Source organism: Neovison vison, chromosome 11, assembly GCF_020171115.1.
Source record: "Neovison vison isolate M4711 chromosome 11, ASM_NN_V1, whole genome shotgun sequence".
Taxonomy (NCBI): domain Eukaryota; kingdom Metazoa; phylum Chordata; class Mammalia; order Carnivora; family Mustelidae; genus Neogale; species Neogale vison.
In genome coordinates, this window is record NC_058101.1 from 103,607,650 (window position 1) to 103,628,393 (window position 20,744).

Here is a 20,744-nt window from a genome sequence, read left to right on the forward strand (position 1 = left end):
AGGTCATCATTAATAAGTAAACTGTTCCAGTCATTGTCAATGATTTTTTTATAAACTTACCTGATTATTATATGCATCAGGTGCAAGTTTCTTGTATGTTGGTGCCATAAGAGTGGACAGGTTTTGTAAATGAGACTCCAGTTTCTCTTCCTGTATAAAATGAATAATTCTATGTATTAAATCCTAAATCCTTTCCATATGTAAGAGAGGCTATCAGTTAAATTTTTCTCACTACATCTTAGATCAAAATGACAACAGTGTCTTTCTTATTAAATAAAGTTCCTTAACACAACTATTTCTAAGTAAAAAGTATAAACCATACATCATCTATTTTTGTATGTGTTATTAGAATGTCTAGCTCTTTGGTGTTTTTATATTAATCAATTTTGTACTCCCCATGTGGATATTTGGCATTTTATAAATGTAAGACTATGCTAGTAGTAGGATAAGGAGAATGAAGCCATATGGTTTTAAAGAGGTCACATTCTCCACTCCTTCTCCAGTCAGCTGCCATGGAAGATGAGCTATTGAAAGGATTTGTTTGGTTCATCTATTTTCAATCTTCATATTTTTAAATGTTTATAAAAATAGCATTCAAAATTTGAGAAGATCTTTCCACTGAACTAAAAGTTAGTAGATGCTTCACATATGGATAAAACTCTCAGAACTAGAAATGTTGAGAGTTTATATGCAGAACTTTGTAAATTTACTTTAAAGGAGAAATGTTCAGTTACACTCCTTCCTTCCTCCCTACAAAAAAAAGATTTCTAGGTAAGATACTTGTAAATGGTAGGTGATAATACCTAGTTATTCGATTCATATTTAGAAGTTCTCATTTCACAGTAACATTTTTCTTTTTTCTAAAACCTTAAAAGATGTAACTACCTGGAGGAGTTATACTTATTTATAATTTAGAAGGTGAGGAGGTTTCTAAGCCAACCTCTCCTACCTACCTGAGGGAGGATGTTCCTAGCTATCCCTTGGATTTGCTTTATGTTAAATCTAGTAAAAGCGATAAACATTTATAAAATAGTAGTAAAAAAAGCTCCACAGTGTGGAAAATTAAAGTGGCTCATCAGCTGTGTAAAACTGCTTCACTTCATTAGGCTTATTGTTTGTATTTTCTTCTTATGAAGAGGGATATGTAGCCCATTTACTATAGTTTATTAAAAATACAATCCTGTGAAAAAAATCTTATCATCATTTCAAGAGTTTTTGTATTTACTAAATTTCCACTTACTATTATAGTCACAAATAGTAACACTAGCACATTTTTCATTTAGAGGGACATACCAATAATATATATAGTGTAACTGTATTTCAATTGCACTTAAAGTTTGAAAAGATAATTATAAGGTTCACAGAGTCACTAAAAATTTGGTCATATCTAAATGGTAAGCATTCAGGGGTTTTTTGATTATTCAATTAGCATACACTAGAAGCTATACCCAAAAGTTATTAAAATTGATATCCATTTTTAAGTTATATTTTGAGAAATATGTAATATCAATTAAAATTTTATATTAATATCTAAATATGTTTTAGTTACTTGAATGAGTTCGTTACAATAACTTTATCAAATATCACAGTATGACAATGTGATGAGAAATGGTCTTTATTGCATGGGATAGTGATGAACATGACTTCTGCAACTCAGGTTTGAGAAAAATGAAAGTTTTAACAATGAAATGTTAAATTTTTATACCATAAAAATGTTAAATTTTAATACCATAATGATGGCTGCTTAAAACTCTGCAGTTAACATTAAAGGTAAGTACAAAAGGCCATATGTATGAGTAGTTTATGTTCAGACTTTACTACTTTGGTAAACATAGTTATTATTGTGCTAATTTTATCAAATATATAATGTATACCTACAGTTCAGCTAAAATTTTGATGTACCTCTGAGATGAAATTCTCTATGTTAATGAGAATTTAACAGTATGTTATATAGTTCACTTCATCTGTACTCATCAATTCTCCAAGAAAATCAAAGATATTATATATCAAGAAGTAAACAAACCTCTTTTGGGTCATCCCCAAGCAGCTTAAATTTTCTTGGGATCTTGCTTCTCGCAAACTTACATCCATTGTAGTACATGCTCCATGAACAACCAAAAGAAAAGGAGGCCCCACAGGTCTCAGGATCCAGCCCTTGACAGGCACAGGTTCTCCTGAGGAATCAAAGGATCAAGTTCATGGATAATGATATCGAACATTTCTCTAGGCTACCAATCTTGTATTCAGGATGTCTGCATGCAAAAACGAGTGCAAATTAGTTTTAACAGAAGTTCATTTTAAGCTTGCCATAATCACATCAGAAAAGAACTATTTTAACTCATTTTAAAGCAAACCAATTTAAACAAACTTTTTACTATAGCATAATGCATAGAAATTTTATAGCTTACAAATGCTCACCAAAAAAACCCCCCCAAAAACACAAATAAGTAACACCCAGAGTAAGAAACAAATATATACTATCAACTATAGTCTCCATGTTATATATTAAATCCATAGACCTTATTAATTTTATTTAAGATTTTATTTATTTGATAGAGAAGACACAGAGAGAGGGACTACAAGCAGGGGGAGAGGGAGAATCAGGCTTCCCACTGAGCAGGGAGCCCAATGCGGGGCTCTATCCCAGGACCCTGACCTGAGCTGAAGGGAGATGCTTAATGACTGAGCCACCCAGACATCCCTCCTTATTCATTTTATTTTATTTTACTTTATTTTATTTTTTTAAAAGATTTTATTTATTTATTTGACAGACAGAGATCACAAGTAGGCAGGGAAGCAGGCAGAGAGAGGAGGAAGCAGGCTCCCTCCTGAGCAGAGTCCGATGCGAGGCTTGATCCCAGGACCCTGGGATTCATGACCTGAGCTGAAAGAGAGGCTTTAGCTCACTGAGCCACCCAGACACCCCCTCCTTATTCATTTTATAATGAAAGATTGAACACTTCTTTTTTTTTTTAAATTTTTATAAACATATAATGTATTATTAGCCCCAGGGGTACAGGTCTGTGAATCGCCAGGTTTACACACTAAACAGCACTCACCACAGCACATACAAGATTGTACATTTCTATAAACCTTTCCCTATTTCCCTTACCCCCAAGCCTCCCAACCACCTTATTTTTTAGGTTATTTTTTAAAGATTTATTTTTTGGAGAGAAAGAGCAAGAGAGAGAGCACACAAGTTGGGGGAGGGGCAGGAGGTAGGGAGAGGAAGAGGGAAACAATCCCAAGCAGACTTCATGGTGAGTGTGCAGAGCCCCATGTGGGGTTCAATTTCATGACCCGTGAGATCATAACCTGACAGAAACCGAGAGTCGGTTTCTGACCAACCACTCAGGTGCCCTCACGATCCCTTCTCTACTGTTTTCAGAGTTCAACTTTTTTGTTTCTTTTTTTTGATTCCACGTTAAAGTGGAATCATGCAGTATTTGTCTTTCTCTGGCTTATTTCACTTAGCACAGTGTCCTCTAGGTGCATCCATGTTGTTACAAATGACAAGATTCCACCTCCCTTTTTATGCTGAATAACAACTTTTTTCCCCTCTCCCTCCATAACACATTTTCTTTATCCACTTACCACTGGTGGACATGTAGGTTGTCTTTACACCTTGGTTATTATGAATAATGCTGCAGTGAACACTGAAGAGCAAAAATCTCTGAGATAATGATTTCATTTCCTTTGGATATATACTCAGAAGTGGGATTGCTGGATCATATGGAAGTTCTATTACTAACTTTTTGAGGAATCTCTATACTATTTTCCATAGCAGTTGTAACAGTTTATGCTCTAATAGGATTTTTCTTTTCTCCACTTTCGTGTTAACATTCTTGTCTTTTTGGTATTAGACAATCTAACAGGGTCAGGTGATAGGAGATATCTCAACTGTGGTTTTGATTTATATTTCCTCAATGATTAGTGGTGTTGAACACCTTTTCATGTACCTGTTTGCCATCTGCATGCATTCTCTATAAAAATGTCTACTTAGGCCCTTTACCTGATTTTTTTTTCTATTGAGTTTTATAGATTTCTTGTGCATTTGGGATATTAACCTCTTTTAGATACATTATTTGCAAATATTTTTTCCCATTCAGTAGATTGCCTCTTCATTTTGTTGATGGTTTCCTCTACTGTTCAGTTTTTGGTTTGATGTAGTCCTGCTTATTTTGCTTTTGGAATGCAAAAAAATAACATTGTTAAGATCAATTCCAAGAAGTTTACCCCTATGTTTTTTCTGGGAGTTTTAGTTTCAGGTCTTGTGTTCAAAACTTTAGTCCACTTTGAGTTGATTTTTGTGTATAGTGTAAAAGAGGCCTGGTTTCATTCTTTTAGGTGTGATCCCTCCTTTTCTCAATACCATTTATTGAAGAAATGATCCTTCCCCCATTGTATAGTTTTGGTTATTAAAAAAATTTTTTTTACCATATTTGCATACATGTATTTGTTGGTTCTGCATTTTGCTCCATTAATCTGTTTGTTTTGTTGTCAGTACCATGTTGTTTTAATTACTATAGCTTTGTGATACAGTTTGAAATCAGAAAATATGAGGACTCTTTGTTTTTTGTTCTCAAGACTGGTTTGACTATTGGGGTCATTTGTGACTCCATATAAATTTAGGATTATTTTTTTCTATTAGCATAAAAATGCCATTGGAATTTTGATAGGGATTGCACTGAATTTGCAGATTGCTTTGGGTACTGTGGGAATGTTAACAATAATTGATTCTTCCAGTCCATGAACATAGACCATCTTTACATGTGTGTCTTTTTTTCTTTCATCAGTCTTTTCTTGAGACATCAATGTTTTGTGGTTTTCAGTATACGGATTTTTCATCTCCTTGCTTAAATTTATTCCTAGGTATTTTGTTTCTTTTGTAAATGGGATTATTTCCTTACTTTCTCTGTTAGTTCACTGTTAGTATATAGAAACACAACCGATTTTTGTATATGGATGTATCCTGCAACTTTATTGAATTTGTTTATTAGTTCTAACACTTTTTGGAATCTTTAGAATTTTCTGTATATAAGTTACCTGTAAATAGTGAAAGCTTTTCTTTTTTCCTTTCTGATTTGGATCCCCTTTATTTTATTTTCTTGCCTGATTGTTCGATCTAGTATTTCAAATAACATATCGAATGAAAGTTTTGAGAGTAGGCCTTTTTTGTATTGTTCTTGATCGTAGAGAGCTGTTCATCACTGAGAATGATGTTAGCTGTGGCTTACTCATATATGGCCTTTATTATGTTGAGGTGCTTTCCTTCTATACTCAGTTTTTGTTATAGAAGGATGTTGAACTTTGTCATATACTTTTTTCTGGACTTCATGAATGATCATACCATTTTTATGCTTAATTTTGTTCATGTGGAATATTGCAATGATTGGGAATATTGAACTATTCTTACAACTGTGGAGTAAATCCCACTTGATCATAGTATATGGTCCTTTTAATGTACTATTAGACTTGGTTTGCTAATACTATGTTGAATGTTTTTGCATTTAACTTTTCATCAGGGATACTGGCAGATAATTTTCTTTTTTTGTAATGTCTGTCTGGCTTTGATATTATAATGCTGACCTTGTAAAATGAGTTTGGAAATAATTCATTTTCTTCAAGTTTTCGAAAGAGTTTGAGAAGGATTGCTAACCCATCTTCAGATGTTTGGTAGAAATAACAACTAAAGCCATCTGATCCCAGGCTTTTCTTTGTTGGGAGATTTTTGATTACTGACTCAATCTCCTTACTTGTAATTGGTCTATTCAGATTTTCTATTTCTTCATGATTCAGTCTTGGTAAGTTGAATGTGTCTAGGAATTTAGCCACTTTCTCTAGGTTGTTCAACCTGTGGATGTACAATCGTTCATAGTATTTGCTTATAACATTTTGTATTTGTGTGGTACCTGTTGAAATGCCTTCTCTTTCATCTGTAGTTGTATTTCTTTGAGTCCTCCTTTTTTCTTGGTAAAAAGGTTTACTATTTTGTTTATATTTTCAAAACGTAGCTTAGTTTCCTTCATCTTTTCTATTGTGTTTTTAGTCACTATTTCATTTATTTCCACTCTGATTCTTGTTATTTCCTTCCTTCTGCTAACTTTGGGCTTTGTTTGTTCATTAGGTTCCTTGAGGTGCAAAGTTAGGTTGTTTATTTGAAAATTTTCTTTTTTTTTTTTTTTAAATGTTGGTATTTATTATTATGAAGTCTTTTAAAACTGCTTTTGCTATAGTCCACAAATTTTGGTATATTTGTTTCAAGATTTTTTTTTTTTTTTTTGGTTTGTTATTTCTTGAATAAGCTTTCTGCACCTCTCTCTATTGTTTCCTATTAGGACTTTTATATTGTGTATATTGGTCCTCTTAGGGTGTCCCATAAATTCCTCAAGCTAGCTTCACTCTTTTTCATTCACTTGAACCCCTCTAGAGGATTTTTTAGTTTAGTTATTCTTCAGCTCTGTGACTTATGTTTGGTACTTTAAAAATATTTTCTCTTTGTTAAAATTGTTTTGTTTATATATTGCTGTTCTGACCTCAGTGAACATCACAATCTTAGGAGTAGTATTTCGAAATTATTTATGTATATTGTGACATGAAGAAGTTACTGTTAATGTCAAAAAAATTTCAATGTAAGGTAAGTGTAAAAGGTAAGTGGATATCCTGTAACCTTAATTACAAGTAGGAAATAACAATATAAACTCATGATTTAATAGGCCCAATTGTAAAAAATTGTAAAAAATAATTACTGTATCTGCCACTGAAAATGTCATAAAGTAACAATATCTCAGTGGTAATGAATATATCTTGGCACAAAGATATATTGGTCACTTTTAGAGTGACCTCTAAAAGCACTTCTCATCAAAAGGAAATAGGTTAAAACCTACAAGTTAATAATGATACCAAAAAGAAAGAACTGACGAATTGGTCATTTTGGGTAATTACTAAGACACCAAATCCCCATTCTCAAATTTCACAACTAAAGATATGTACCATATATTTATCTATTAATTTGCTTACAAATTATACTTAATGGTAATCAGTTTATAAGAAAAAATTCTTTAAAGAACTCTAGCTAATAAATGCAGAAGTAATGTTATAATTAGAAGTTGTCATTTTAGAGATGTCAGCAAAAATGGCAGAAAAAGGATCTCTGAAATTTCACTCCTCCATAAAAGCACTTAGAATACTGACTGGTAAATACTGTCAAAATTAACTTTTCAGGGGCGCCTGGGTGGCTCAGTGGGTTAAGCCGCTGCCTTCAGCTCAGGTCATGATCCCAGAGTCCTGGGATCGAGTCCCGCATCGGGCTCTCTGCTCGGCTGGGAGCCTGCTTCCCTCTCTCTCTCTGCCTGCCTCTCTGCCTCTCTGCCTACTTGTGATTTCTCTCTGTCCAATAAATAAATAAAATCTTTAAAAAAAAATTAACTTTTCAGAAACTTGCAAATTAACAATGACTTGCAGCATTCCAGGGAATATTTATTCAAGAAAAGCAATGGAATTTCAATTAGAAGAGTAAGCTTCATAGTGTTTTCATTTGCCCTATTCCCACTGTTCCCAGAACTCTATGACAGCTTTCAAAACCAACAACCCACATTTATAGTAAAAATCAGCAACCTGGGGACCACTGGAAGGGGAAGAATTAGGCTAGATATCCTTTAATGCTCCATTCCCAGAAAAGTATCATTATTTTACCTATTTGATAGTTCTCTACAAGACTCTACTAGCAAAGCTGTCTTCATTTACCTGACGTGGAGTCAGGAGGTGTTAAATGTTAACCACTGTGGCTGCCTGAGGTAGCAGATAACAGGTGGCTATTAAAAAAAAAAATGCTATTCAAAAGCTTAAAATTAAAAGATGGGAAATAAGATGTCTATAGGAAGCTTTAAAAAGTTCTGACATGTGCCTGGGAATCCAGAAAGCCATGTACATACCTAAGGCTGTATGCTCACTCACAAAAGACATAAGCTCTAAACTGGCTAACTTTGAAGCTCTGCACAAGCAGGGAGTAAAGGGGTAAGGCAGAATTGTAAATTGCCCTGATGACTGTTGAAGGCACGCTCTAATATACATACAGAGATCCTTTGCCCAAGACTGGGAGACTTAGTGATTTTAAGTAAGGATCTACGTATAATCATTAGGTGACCACTAAGCTAACCAAGCACAGACTTCCACAACGCTCATGAGAAAAATATATATTTTACTGAAATATTTTAGAAGAGTCACTAAACTAACAAACAGTACCAGTAACAATAACAAATCCTGGGTAGGGCAGAGAATCTAGCCTTGTAACTAACTACATAATTCTAACAATTATAAAACATACAACAAAACAAAGTATAGTTTATACACAGGAAGAAAGCTGTCAGTGAGGAAGTCCAGGTGTCAGACTACTAAACAAAGACTTTGAGTTATGATTTCAAGTATGTTTAAAGAACTGAAGGAAGTCATGCTTAAAGAACTAAAAGTATGAAAACAATGTCTTTTCAAATAGATGAGACATAAGAAGTAGAAACCATAATAATAAAACGAGTGGCAATTCTGGAACTAACAAGTAAAAATCACTGAAATAAAAAAAAACCTCCATTACAAGGATTCAATGGTAGATTTGAGGAAGGGACAGAAAAAGCAGTGGAGAGAGAAGTTGAAGTCAATTGAGATCATCCATTCCAAGAAACAGAAAGAAAAAAGAATGAAGAAAAAACTAACACAACCTCAGAGACCTGTGGGGATAATGTCAAACATACCAACATGTTCATAATGAGCATCCCTAAAGTAAAGGAGGAAGAGTAAGAGTATGAAGCCCAAACTCCTCAAATTTGATGAACAACATTCAAGAAGCTCAGATAACTCCCAGTAGCATAAAAAGGTGCTCCACACCTAGAGTAATTATAACAGACAGCCAAAGAGAAAGAATCTTGAAAGCACCAAAAAACTTTTCAGTAAGATTAACAGCTGACAATGGAGGTCAGCTGACGATAAGACTGTCAACTAAGAAATTCTGTATTTAGTAAAACTATGCTTTAAGAGTGAATAATAAACTAAGGTATGCCCTGATAAATAATCTGAGAGTGTTTATTGTTTTAGGCCTTCTCTGTAATAAATGCTAAATGAAGTCCTTCAGACTGAGAGAAAAGGATGCTGGACAGTAACTAGAATCCATATGAAAAGATGAGCACCAGTAAAAGTAAATACATAGTTAAACAAAAAGACCTTATATGTGTATTGTTTTTAACTCTTTATATCTGATTTAAAGGCAACTATAGATTGACACTTGAAGGAGGAGTAAAGATGGCGGAGGAGTAGCAGACCGACATCAGGTCACAGTTCAGTTAGATAGTTATCAAACTGAAAAATCCTGAACACCTACAAATCCAACAGGCGACTGAAGAGAAGAAGAGAAGCAATTCTAGAAACAGAAAATCAACCACTTTCTGAAAGGTAAGATATGGGGAGAAGTGAATCCAAAGCCACAGAAGACAGACTGTGGCGGAGGGGTTGGCTCCCAGCAAGCGGCAGAGCAGCAGAGCACAATATCAGAACTTTTAAAAGTCTGCTCCACTGAGGGACATTGCTCCAGAGGCTCAGCGGGGGTGGAGCTATCATAGGGAGAGCTCTCATAGGTCTCAGATTCTGCAAGGTCACAGAGGGATCGGGGGTGTCTGCGTGTAGCAGAGCTTCCCGGTATTAGAGCAATGAAGCCAGCTATAGAGACGGAGCTGAGGAGTGAGCTCTCAGCTTGGGGTTACCTTAAACTGTGATCCGAGGCATAGTCAGACCACTGCTCTTTGAGCAAGGACCACACAAGTGGCAGATCCGGGGAGACCCACCAGAAGAGCAGAAGGAATCTGCTGGGTTTGGAGACTCCAAAAGGGGCTGTGTGCCAGAGACAGAAAAGTTTGGTCACAGGCCGGGCGAGCTCGGAATGCGACTGGAGAACAAGGAGATGGGAATGACTGAGTGCTTTTCTCCAAGGGTGCACTAAGGAATGGGGCCCTGAGCTCTCAGCTTCTCCAGGCTGGAGACTGGGAGGCTGCCATTTTCATTCCCATCCTCTAGAGCTCTATGGAAAGCGTTCAGGGAACAAAAGTTCTGGAGAGCAAACCTGAGCAGATTACATGGCTTGGCCCCTGGCAAGAGCAGTGCAATTCTGCCTCAGGCAAAGACACTTGAGAATCACTACAACAGGCCCCTCCCCCAGAAGATCAAAAGAACATTCAAGGAAGATCAAGCTCACTGATCAAGAACAGTGGAATTCCAGAGGAGGGGAAAGCAAAGCATGGAATTCATGGCTTTCTCCCCATGATTCATTAGTCTTGTGAAGTTAATTAATTAAAAATTTTTTTTCTTAATTTTTTAACTTTTACTTTCTCCTATGTTTTTTTAACTAGTTTATCTTAACAATACCTTAAAAAATCTTTTTAAACCTTCAATATTATAGTCATATTTTTATCCTTCATTGTATCTAATTTTATTTTTTGTACACATATAATTTTTTTCTTCTAAAAAAGGTTGGGAACAACTTCTTTTAATAGATCAAAATATACCCTAAATCTAGCACTCCAGCCTAAGCAAATTATTCTAGTCTCCAGCCTAAGCAAATTATCTCCACTTTTTTTTCCCACCCAACTTATCACTCCTTTTTTAGATTTTTTTAAAATTTTCATTTTTACAGTCATATTGCATCCCTTCATCATGTTTACCCTTATTTTTGTGTACACATAAGTTCTGCTTTCTTTAAAATTTTGGGAGGTAGTTTCTTCTAAGAGACTAAAATACACCCAAAATCAAGTGGGCGGTTCTGTTCTATTTAGCAGTCTAACATATATATATATGTATATTCTTTTATATATATATATATATATATATATATTCTTTTAATTAAAAAAAAATTCTTGTTTAAACTTTTTACCCTCTTCCTTCTCCCCCCAATTTGGGGTCTCTTCTGATTTGGTTAACACACATTTTTCTGGGGTCTTTGTCACCCTTTTAGTATTTTATTCTCTCATATATATAAAAGATTTTATTTACTTATTTGACAGAGAGAGAGAGATCACAAGCAGGCAGAGAGGCAGACAGAGAGAGAGGGGGAAGCAAGTGACTGGCTGAGCAGAGAGCCTGATGTGGGACTCGATCCCAAGACCCTGAGATCATGACCTGAGTGGAAGGCAGAGGCTTAACCCACTGAGCCACCCAAGCACCCCATCTCTTGTTCATATATTCTTATCTGGATAAATGACAAGGTGGAAAAACTCACCACAAAAAGAAAAAAAAAAAAAACCAAAAAAACAAAAACAAAACAAAACAAAAAACAAGACAAAACAAAAACAAAAACAAACAAACACAACAAAAGGCAGTACCAAAGGCTAGGGACCTAATCAATATGGACATTGGTAATATATCAGATCTAGAGTTTAGAATGATGATTCTCAAGTGCTAGCTGGGCTCAAAAAAGGCATGCTAGGTATTAGAGAAACCCTGTCTGGAGAAATAAAAGGCCTTTGTGGAGAAATAAAAGAACTAAAATCTAATCAAGCTGAAATTTAAAAAAGCTATCAATGAGGTGCAGTAAAAAATGGAGGCTCTTACAGCTAGGATAATGAGGCAGAAGAGAGAATTAGTGATACAGAGACCAGATGATGGAGAATAAGGAAGCTGAGCAAAGGAGAAGCAAACAACTACTGGACCACGAGGGGAGAATTCGAGAGATAAATGATACCACAAGATGAAAAATATTAGAATAATTGGAATGCCAGAAGAAGAAGAAAGAGAGAGGGGGGCAAAAGTATATTGGAGAGAATTATTGTACAGAATTTCCCTAATATGGCAAAGGGAGCAAGCATCAAAATACAAGAGGCACAGAGAATCCACCTCAAAATCAATAAGTCCACACCCTGTCATCTAATAGTTAAAATTACATGTCTTAGTGACAAAGAGAAAATCCTGAAAGCATCCCTGGACAAGAAGTCTGTAACATACAATGGTAAAAAATATTAGATTGGCAGCAAACTTATCCAGAGACCTGGCAGGCCAGAAAGAACTGGCATGATACATTCAGAGCAGGAAATGAGAAAAACACGCAGCCAAGAATATTATATCCAGCTAGGCTATCACTGAAAATAGAAGGAGAGATAAAAAACTTCCAGGACAAACAAAAACTGAAAGAATTTGTAAACAGCAAACCAGCTCTACAGAAAATATTGAAAGGGGTCCTCTAAGCAAAGAGAGACTCTAAAAGTAGTAGACCAGAAAGGAACAAAGACAATATACAGTAACAGTCACCTTACAGGCAATACAATGGCACTAAATTTATATCTCTCAATAGTTACCCTGAATGTAAATGGGCTAAATGCCCCCAATCAAAAGACACAGGGTATCAGAATGGATTAAAAAAAAAAAAAACCCAACCCCCCCAAAATCAATATACTCTCTACAAGACTCATTATAGACCCAAAGACACCTCCAGATTTAAAGTGGGGGGGGAACAATTTACCATGCTAACAGACATCAAAAGAAAGCTGGGGTGGCAAACCCTATATCAGACCAATTAGATTTTAAGCCAAAGACTATAATAAGAGATGAGAAAGGACACTATATCATACATAAAGGGTCTGTCCAATAAGAAGATCTAACTATTTTCAATATCTATGCCCCTAACATGGGAACAGCCAACTATATAAACCAATTAATAAAAAAAAACAGAGAAACACATTGACAATAATACAATGATAATAGAGGACTTTAACACCCTCCTCACTGAAATGGACAGATCATCCAAGCAAAAGATCAACAAGGAAATAAAGGCCTTAAATTACACACTGGACCAGATGGACATCACAGATATATTCAGAACATGCCATCCCAAAGCAACAGAATTAACATTCTTCTCTAGTGCACATGGTACATTCCCCAGAATAGATCAATCCTGGGTCACAAATCAGGTCTCAACCAGTATCAAAAGATTGGGATTATTCCCTGCATATTTTCAGACCGCACTGCTATGAAGCTAGAACTCAAGCACAAGAGGAAAGTTGGAAAGAACCCAAATATATGGAGAGGGTCAAACAGGAAATTAAAGAAGAATCAAAAAATTCATGGAAACAAATGATAATGAAAACACAACTGTTCAAAATATGTGGGACAGAGCAAAGGCAGTCCTGAGAGGAAAATATATAGTGATACAAGCCTTTGTCAAGAAATAAGAAAGGTCTCAAATACACAACCTAATCCTACACCTAAAGAGGCTGGAGAAAGAATAGCAAAGAAAGCCTAAACCCAGCAGGAGAAGAGAAATAAAGATCTGAGCAGAAATCAATGAAATGGAAACAACAACAACAACAAAAAACAGTAGAACAAATCAATGAAACTAGGAGGTGGTTCTTTGAAAGAATTAACTGATAACTCCTTGCCAGACTTATCAAAAAGAAAGGAGAAAGGACCCAAATTAATTAAATCATGAATGAAAGAGGAGAGATCACAACCATCACCAAAGAAATACAAACTATAAGAACATATTATAAGCAACTATATACCAGCAAATTTGACAATCTGGAAGAAATGTATGCATTCCTAGAGATGTATAAACTACCAAAACTGAGCCAGGAAGAAACAGAAAACCTGAACAGACCCATAACCAGTAAGGAGATTGAAGCAGTCAACAAAAATCTCCCAACAAACAAGAGCCCAGGGCCAGATGGCTTCCCAGAGGAACTCTACCAAGCATTTAAAGAAGAATTAACTCCAATTCTCCTGAAACTGTTTTAGAATTAGAAATGGAAGGAAAACGTCCAAACTCATTTTATGAGGCCAGCATTACCTTCATCCCCAAACCAGAAAAAGACCCCATCAGAAAAGAGAATTTCAGACGAATATCCTTGATGAGCATAGATGCGAAAATTCTCACCAAAATACTAGCCAGTAGGATCCAATGGTAAATTAAAAGGATTACTCACCATGACCAAGTGGGATTTATTCCTGGGTTCCATGGTTGGTTCAACATCCACAAATCAATCAATGTGATACAATACATTAATAAAAGAAAGACCAAGAACCATACAATACTCTCAATGAATGTTGGAAAAGCATTTGACAAAGTATAGCATCCTTTCTTGATCAAGACTCCTCACAGTGTAGGGATAGAGGGTACATACCTCAATATCATCAAAGCCATCTATGAAAAACCCAAAGCAAGTATCACTCTCAATGGAGAAAAACTGACAGCCTTTCCCCTAAGGTCAGGAACACAGCAGGGATGTCTACTATCACCACTGCAATTCAACATAGTTCTAGAAGACCTAGCCTCAGCAATCAGACAACAAAAAGAAATAAAAGGCATTCAAATTGGCAAAGACGAAGTCAAACTCTCACTTTTTGCAGATGATATGATACTTTGTGTAGAAAACCCAAAAGACTCCAATCCAAATCTGCTTGAACTTGTACAGGAATTCTGTAAAGTGTCAGGATATAAAATCAATGCACAGACATCAGTTCCATTTCTACAAATCAACAAGACAGAAGAAAGAGAAATTAAGGAGTCAATCCCATTTGTAATAGCACCCAAAACCATAAGATACCTAGGGATTAACCTAACCAGAGAAGCAAAGAATTTGTACTCAGAAAACTAGAAAGTAGTCATGAAAGAAATGTAGGAAGACACAAAGAAATGGAAAAACATTCCATGCTCATGGATTGGAAGCACAAATATTTTGAAAATATCTATGCTACCTAAAGCAATCTACACGTTTAATGCAATCCTTATCAAAATACCATCAATGTTTTTCAAGGAAATGGAAGAAATAATCCCAAAATTTATATGGAACCAGAAAAGACCTCAAAAAACCAGAGTAATGTTGAAAAAGAAAGCAAGAGTTGGTGGCATCACAATTCCAGACTTCAAGCTCTACTACAAAGCTGTCATCATCAAGACAGTATGGTACTGGCACACAGACAGACACATAGATCAATGGAACAGAACAGAGAGCTCAGAATAGACCCTCAAATCTATGGTCAACTAATCTTTGATGAAGCAGAAAAGAATGTTCAATAGAAAAAAGACAGTCTCGGGACGCCTGGGTGGCACAGTTGGTTAAACGACTGCCTCCGGCTCAGGGCGTGATCCTGGAGTCCCGGGATCGAGTCCCACATCAGGCTCCCAGCTCCATGGGGAGTCTGCTTCTCCCTCTGACCTTCTCCTCGCTCATGCTCTCTCTCACTGTCTCTCTCTCTCAAATAAATAAAATAAAATAAAATAAAATAAAAAAAAACCTTTAAGAAAAAAGACAGTCTCTTCAATAAATGTTGTTGGGAAAATTGGGACAGCCACATGCAGAAAAATGAAACTGGACCATTTCCTTACACCACACATGAAAATGGACTCAAAATGAATGAAGGACCTCAATGTGAGAAAGGAATCCATCAAAGTGTTTGAAGAGAACACAGGCAGCAACCTCTTTGACATCAGCCACAGCAACTCCTTTCTAGAAACATCACCAAAGGCAAGGGAAGCAAGGGCAAAAATGAACTACTGGGGACTTCATCAAGATCAAAAGCTTTTGCACAGCAAAGGAAACAGTCAACAAAACCAAAAGACAACTGACGGAATGGGAGAAGATAATCGCAAATGACATATCAGACAAAGGGCTAGTATCCAAAATCTATAAGGAACTTATCAAACTCAACACCCAAAGACCAAAGAATCCAATCAAGGAATGGGCAGAGGACATGAACAACATTTCTGTGAAGAAGACATCCAGATGGCCAACAGACATATGAAAAAGTGCTCCACATCACTCGGCATCAGGGAAATACAAATCAAAACCACAATGAGATACCACCTCACACCAGTCAGAATGGTTAAAATTAACAAGTCATAAAACAATAGATGGTGGTAAGGATGGAGAGAACGGGGAACCCTCCAGCCACTCTGGAAAACAGCATGGAGGTTCATCAAAAAGTTGAAAATAGAGCTACCCTATGACCCAGCAATCACACTACGGGGTATTTACCCTAAAGATACAAAGGTAGTGATCCAAAGAGGCATGTGCACCCTAATGTTTATAGTAGCAATGTCCACAATAGCCAAACTATGGAAAGAACCTACATGTCTGTCACCAGATGAATGGATAAAGAAGAAGTGGTGTGTATGTATGTATGTATGTGTGTGTGTGTATGTGTGTGTGTATAACAATGGAATACTATGCAGCCATCAAAAGAAATGAAATCTTGCCTTTTTCAATGACGTGGATGGAACTAGAGGGTATTATGCTGAGCAAAATAAGTCAATCAGAGAAAGACAATTATCAAATGATCTTCTTGATATGAGAATTTGAGAGGCAATGTGTGGGGTTTGGGTGGTAGGGAAGGAAAAAAAATGAATAAGATGGGGTCAGGAGGGAGACAAACTATAAGAGACTCTTAATCTCACAAAAGAAACTAGGGTTGCCGGGAGGAGGGGGCTAGGGAGAGGGTGGTTGGGTTATGGACATTGGGGAGGTATGTGCTATGGTGAGTGCTGTGAAGTGTGAAGCCTGATGATTTACAGACCTGTACCCCTGGGGCTATTAATACATTATATGTTAATTTAAAAAATTTTTTAAAAAGCATAAAAAAGATAACTGTAAAGCAGTAATTATAAATCTGTTAATGTACACACAATGCATAAAACTGTATGACAACAAAAGCCCAAAGGAAAAGGAGTGAATGCAACTATATAGTAATAAAATTTCTGTACAGTATAATTAAATTGGTATTACTCTAATTTAGATTGTTATAACTCCAAGAAATATTGTAAAAGAGTGACAAGGGAGTGGAAATGGTACACTACAAAACATCTATTGAACACAAAACAATGCCTTAAGGAAGAATAGTGAAATGAAATACATACAGAAACCAATAATAAATTGGCAAATATAAATTCTACTTCGACACTAATTACATCTACTGTATATGGTTTAAATAATACAACTAAAAGGCAAAAACTGGAACATGGATTAAAATTTCAACTATGTGTCATTTTTAAGAGACATGACTTAGTTTTAAAGATACAAATGGGCTGAAACTAAGTGGACAGAAAAATATGTATCATGTAATAGTGATCAAAAGAGAACTGGAATGGCTATACTAATATCAGATAGAGTAGGATTTAAGACAATATTATTACAAGAAACAAGTACTTTATTTTTTTTTTTAAGATTTCATTTATTTATTTGACAGAGAGAGAGGGAGAGATCACAAGTAGGCAGAGAGGCAGGCAGAGAGAGAGGGGGAAGCAGGCTCCCCGCTGGGTAGAGAGCTGGATGCGGGGCTCGAACCCAGGACCCTGAGATCAGAACCTGAGCCAAAGGCAGAGACTCAACCCACTGAGCCACCCAGGCGCCCCACAAGTACTTTTGTTTTAAACAAGTACATTTTTATAAAAGGGTCACTCCTTAAGATGTAACAATTATAAATATGTATGAGCCTAAAAATAGAGCACCAAAATACATAAAGTAAAAAATGACAGAAGTAAAAGGAAAAGCAGATTATTTAATAATCCACTTTCAATAATGTATATAACAACTAGAAACAATTAAGGAAGAAAAACACTGGAAATCAACTGAGCTAAACAATATCTAGAGAACACTCTGTCAAATAGCAGAATGCATTCTCAACTGTGCATGGAATATTCTCCAGGACAGACTGTATGTTCTATCATAAACAAGCCTATCTAAATTTAAATGTTTAAAATCAATGGGATTAAATTATAAATGGGGCAGAAGCAAATCTGGGTAATTAATAAATATGTATATGCAACACACTGCTAAATAGTGGGTGAAATAAAATTGTAAGGGATGTTAGAAAATATTTTCTGACAAATGAAAATGAAAAATCAAAATATTAAGACTTTATGTGATGCATCTAAAGCAGATTAGAAGAAAATTTATAGCTTTACAGACCTATATTTAGAAAGTCCTCAAACCAATAAAATAATCTTCTGCCTTAAAATCTCAAAAAAGAGAAAACGAAATACAACACAAATGAAGGAAATACTAAAGATTAGAGTGGAAATTAATAAAATAAAGAATAGAAAAACAATAGAGTAAATCAAAGGAATCCAAAGTTCTTTGGAAGGATCCAAGCTTGAGAAAGCTACATACATAGAATCAGAAAAAAGAGAAGACCCAAAGTATTAAAATTAGGCATTAAAATAAAAATGCCTTATAAACATAAGGTATATAAAATATGATATATCATATTTTAATATAAAATGATATATCAGCTAAGTAGATAACCTAGAAGAAATGGACAAATGCTTAGACATGAACTACTGAAACTGACTCAAAAAGAAATAGAGATTAATAGAACTATAACTAATAAAAGATTGAGTTAATAATCAAAAAACTGCCAGTAAAGATAAGCCCAGAAGTACATGACTTTGCTGCCTAATTCCACCAAACATTTAAAGAATTAGCACTGGGGTGCCTGCTGGCTCAGTTGGTTAAGTGTCTGCCTTCAGCTCAGGTCATGATCCCAGGTCCTGGGATTGAGCCCCACTTCTTCCTCTCCCCACCGCTCATGCTTTCTCAAATAAATATATGAAATATTTTTTAAAAAATAAAGAATTAGGGGCACCTGGGTGGCTCAGTGGGTTAAAGCCTCTGCCTTCGGCTCAGGTCATGATCCCAGGGTCCTGGGATCGAGCCCCGCATTGGGCTCTCTGCTCAGCAAGGAGCCTGCTTCCTCCTCTCTCTGACTGCCTCTCTGCCTACTTGTAATCTCTGTCTGTCAAATAAATAAATAAAATAAAAAAAAAAAAGAATTAACCCCTATCCATTACAAATTCTTCCAAAAAATAGAAGGCAAACTTTTCAATGGATTCTATGAAGGAGGTATGAATCTAATACCAAAAACAAAGAGATCACAAGAATGCAATATATCAATATCTTTATTAACATAAATGCAGGAATCCTCAGTAAAATCTATCAAAGAGATTTGCACATACAAAAGATCTGTACATTACAGCCAAGGGTGATTTATCTCAGTAATGCAATGTTGGGCCAACATGCAAAAATCAAAGTAATATACTACATGATCACCTCGTTAGAAGCAGAAAAAGTATTTGCAAAAATTCCAACATCTTTTCATAATAAAAATAACAAGCTAGAATAGGGAAAAGAAAAAAAAAACAACCCACCTCACCCTGATAAAGAAGATCTATAAAATCTACAGGTAGCATCATATTTAATGGTTAAGAAATGAGTTTTTTCCTAAAATCAGGAACAAGACAAAAATGTTTGCTTTTGTCAGTTTTATTCAATAGCTACTACAAGTTCTAGCAAGGAAAATTAAGCAAGAAAAAGAAATAAAGGCACCAAGATTCACAAAGAAAAAATTAGACTATCGCTATTTGTAGATGACATAGTCTTGTATGTAGTAAATCCTAAAGAATCTACGAAAAGAGAAAAAATGTAACACTAATAAACTAGTTCGGTAAGTTTGCAGAATACAAGATGAATACATAAAAATCAACTGTTCCATGAAGACTAATGAGGAGCTAAATGAAACAAAAGCAATATGCCTTATAAAAAATTCAAAGTAATGGTCATAGTTATTGGACTTGAAAAAAGGGCGGATGAAGTCAGTGAGAACACCAGAAACAAAGAAAATATAAAAAAATCATGTCATGGGGCACCTGGGTAGCTCAGTGGGTTAAGCATCTGCCTTTGGCTCAGGTCATGATCTCGGTCCTAGAATCGAGCCCCACATTGGGCTCTCTGCTCAACAGGGAGCCTGCTTCCCCCTCTCTCTCTGCCTGCATCTTTGCCTACTTGTGATCCCCCTCTCTCTGTCAAATAAATAAATAAAATCTTTAAAAAAATAATAACCAGTCATACCGAATCATACTGAATACTGAAGTATTCAGTAGCTAAAATGAAAAATATCCTAGAGGGAATCCACAGCAGACTAAAGGGTGCAGAAGAACAGATCAGTGATCTGGAAGGCAGGAGATGGAAAGCAACCAAGCTGAATAGCAAAAAGGAAAAAGCATTTTAAAAATGAGAATAACTTAAAAGACTTTGCAACATCATCAAGCATGATAACATTCATGTCGTAGGGAATCCCAGAGGGAGAAGAAAGAAGGGGGCAGAAAATGTATTTGGAAAAAAATAAGAGCTGTAAACGTCCCTAAATCTGGGGAAGGAGACAGAATCCAGGTCAGAAAGCACAGAGAGTGCCTTAAAAGGTGAACCAAAGAAGATCTATACTAGGATACATAAAAACTAAGCAGGCAAAAAGTAATTATAATGAGAAAAATTTAAAAGTAGCAAGAGAAAAGTTACATACAAAGAAAACCCCATAAGGCTATGAGAGGATATTTTAGCAGAAACTTTGCAGGCAAGCACAGAATGGCACGATGCATTTTAAGGGCTGAAAGGATAAAGCCTACAATCAAGAATACTCTACCTACTCTACCCAGCAAGATTATCACTCAGAATTGAAGAGACAGAGTTTCCCAAACAATAAAGTAGTTCATCACCACTAAACCAGCCTTACAAAAGAGGTTAAAGGGAATTCTTTAAGTGGAAAGAAAAGGCCATAACTAGAAGAAAATTATGAAAGGCAAAATTTCACAAGTAAAAGCAAACATATAGTAAAGGTAGTAGAGGAATCGTTCATAAAGTGAGTGTGGTGGTGAAAACTGAACAATCAATTTTATATACAAAAATTAGTCAAGTGATAAAATAAAAAGATGTAAAATATGACAT

General features: G+C 35.6%; 1 protein-coding gene across 1 annotated transcript in view; it reads right to left on the bottom strand.

The window, feature by feature from the left end:
- Positions 1–20,744, bottom strand: part of TET2 (tet methylcytosine dioxygenase 2) — a 138,882-nt gene that overhangs the window by 15,329 nt on the left and 102,809 nt on the right. The window contains exons 7-8 of the mRNA XM_044224364.1: positions 2,024–2,174; positions 61–150 (exon numbers count right to left, since the gene is read on the bottom strand). Coding sequence (XP_044080299.1) covers positions 61–150; positions 2,024–2,174 — 241 coding nt within the window. The remainder of the gene's footprint in view (positions 1–60; positions 151–2,023; positions 2,175–20,744) is intronic.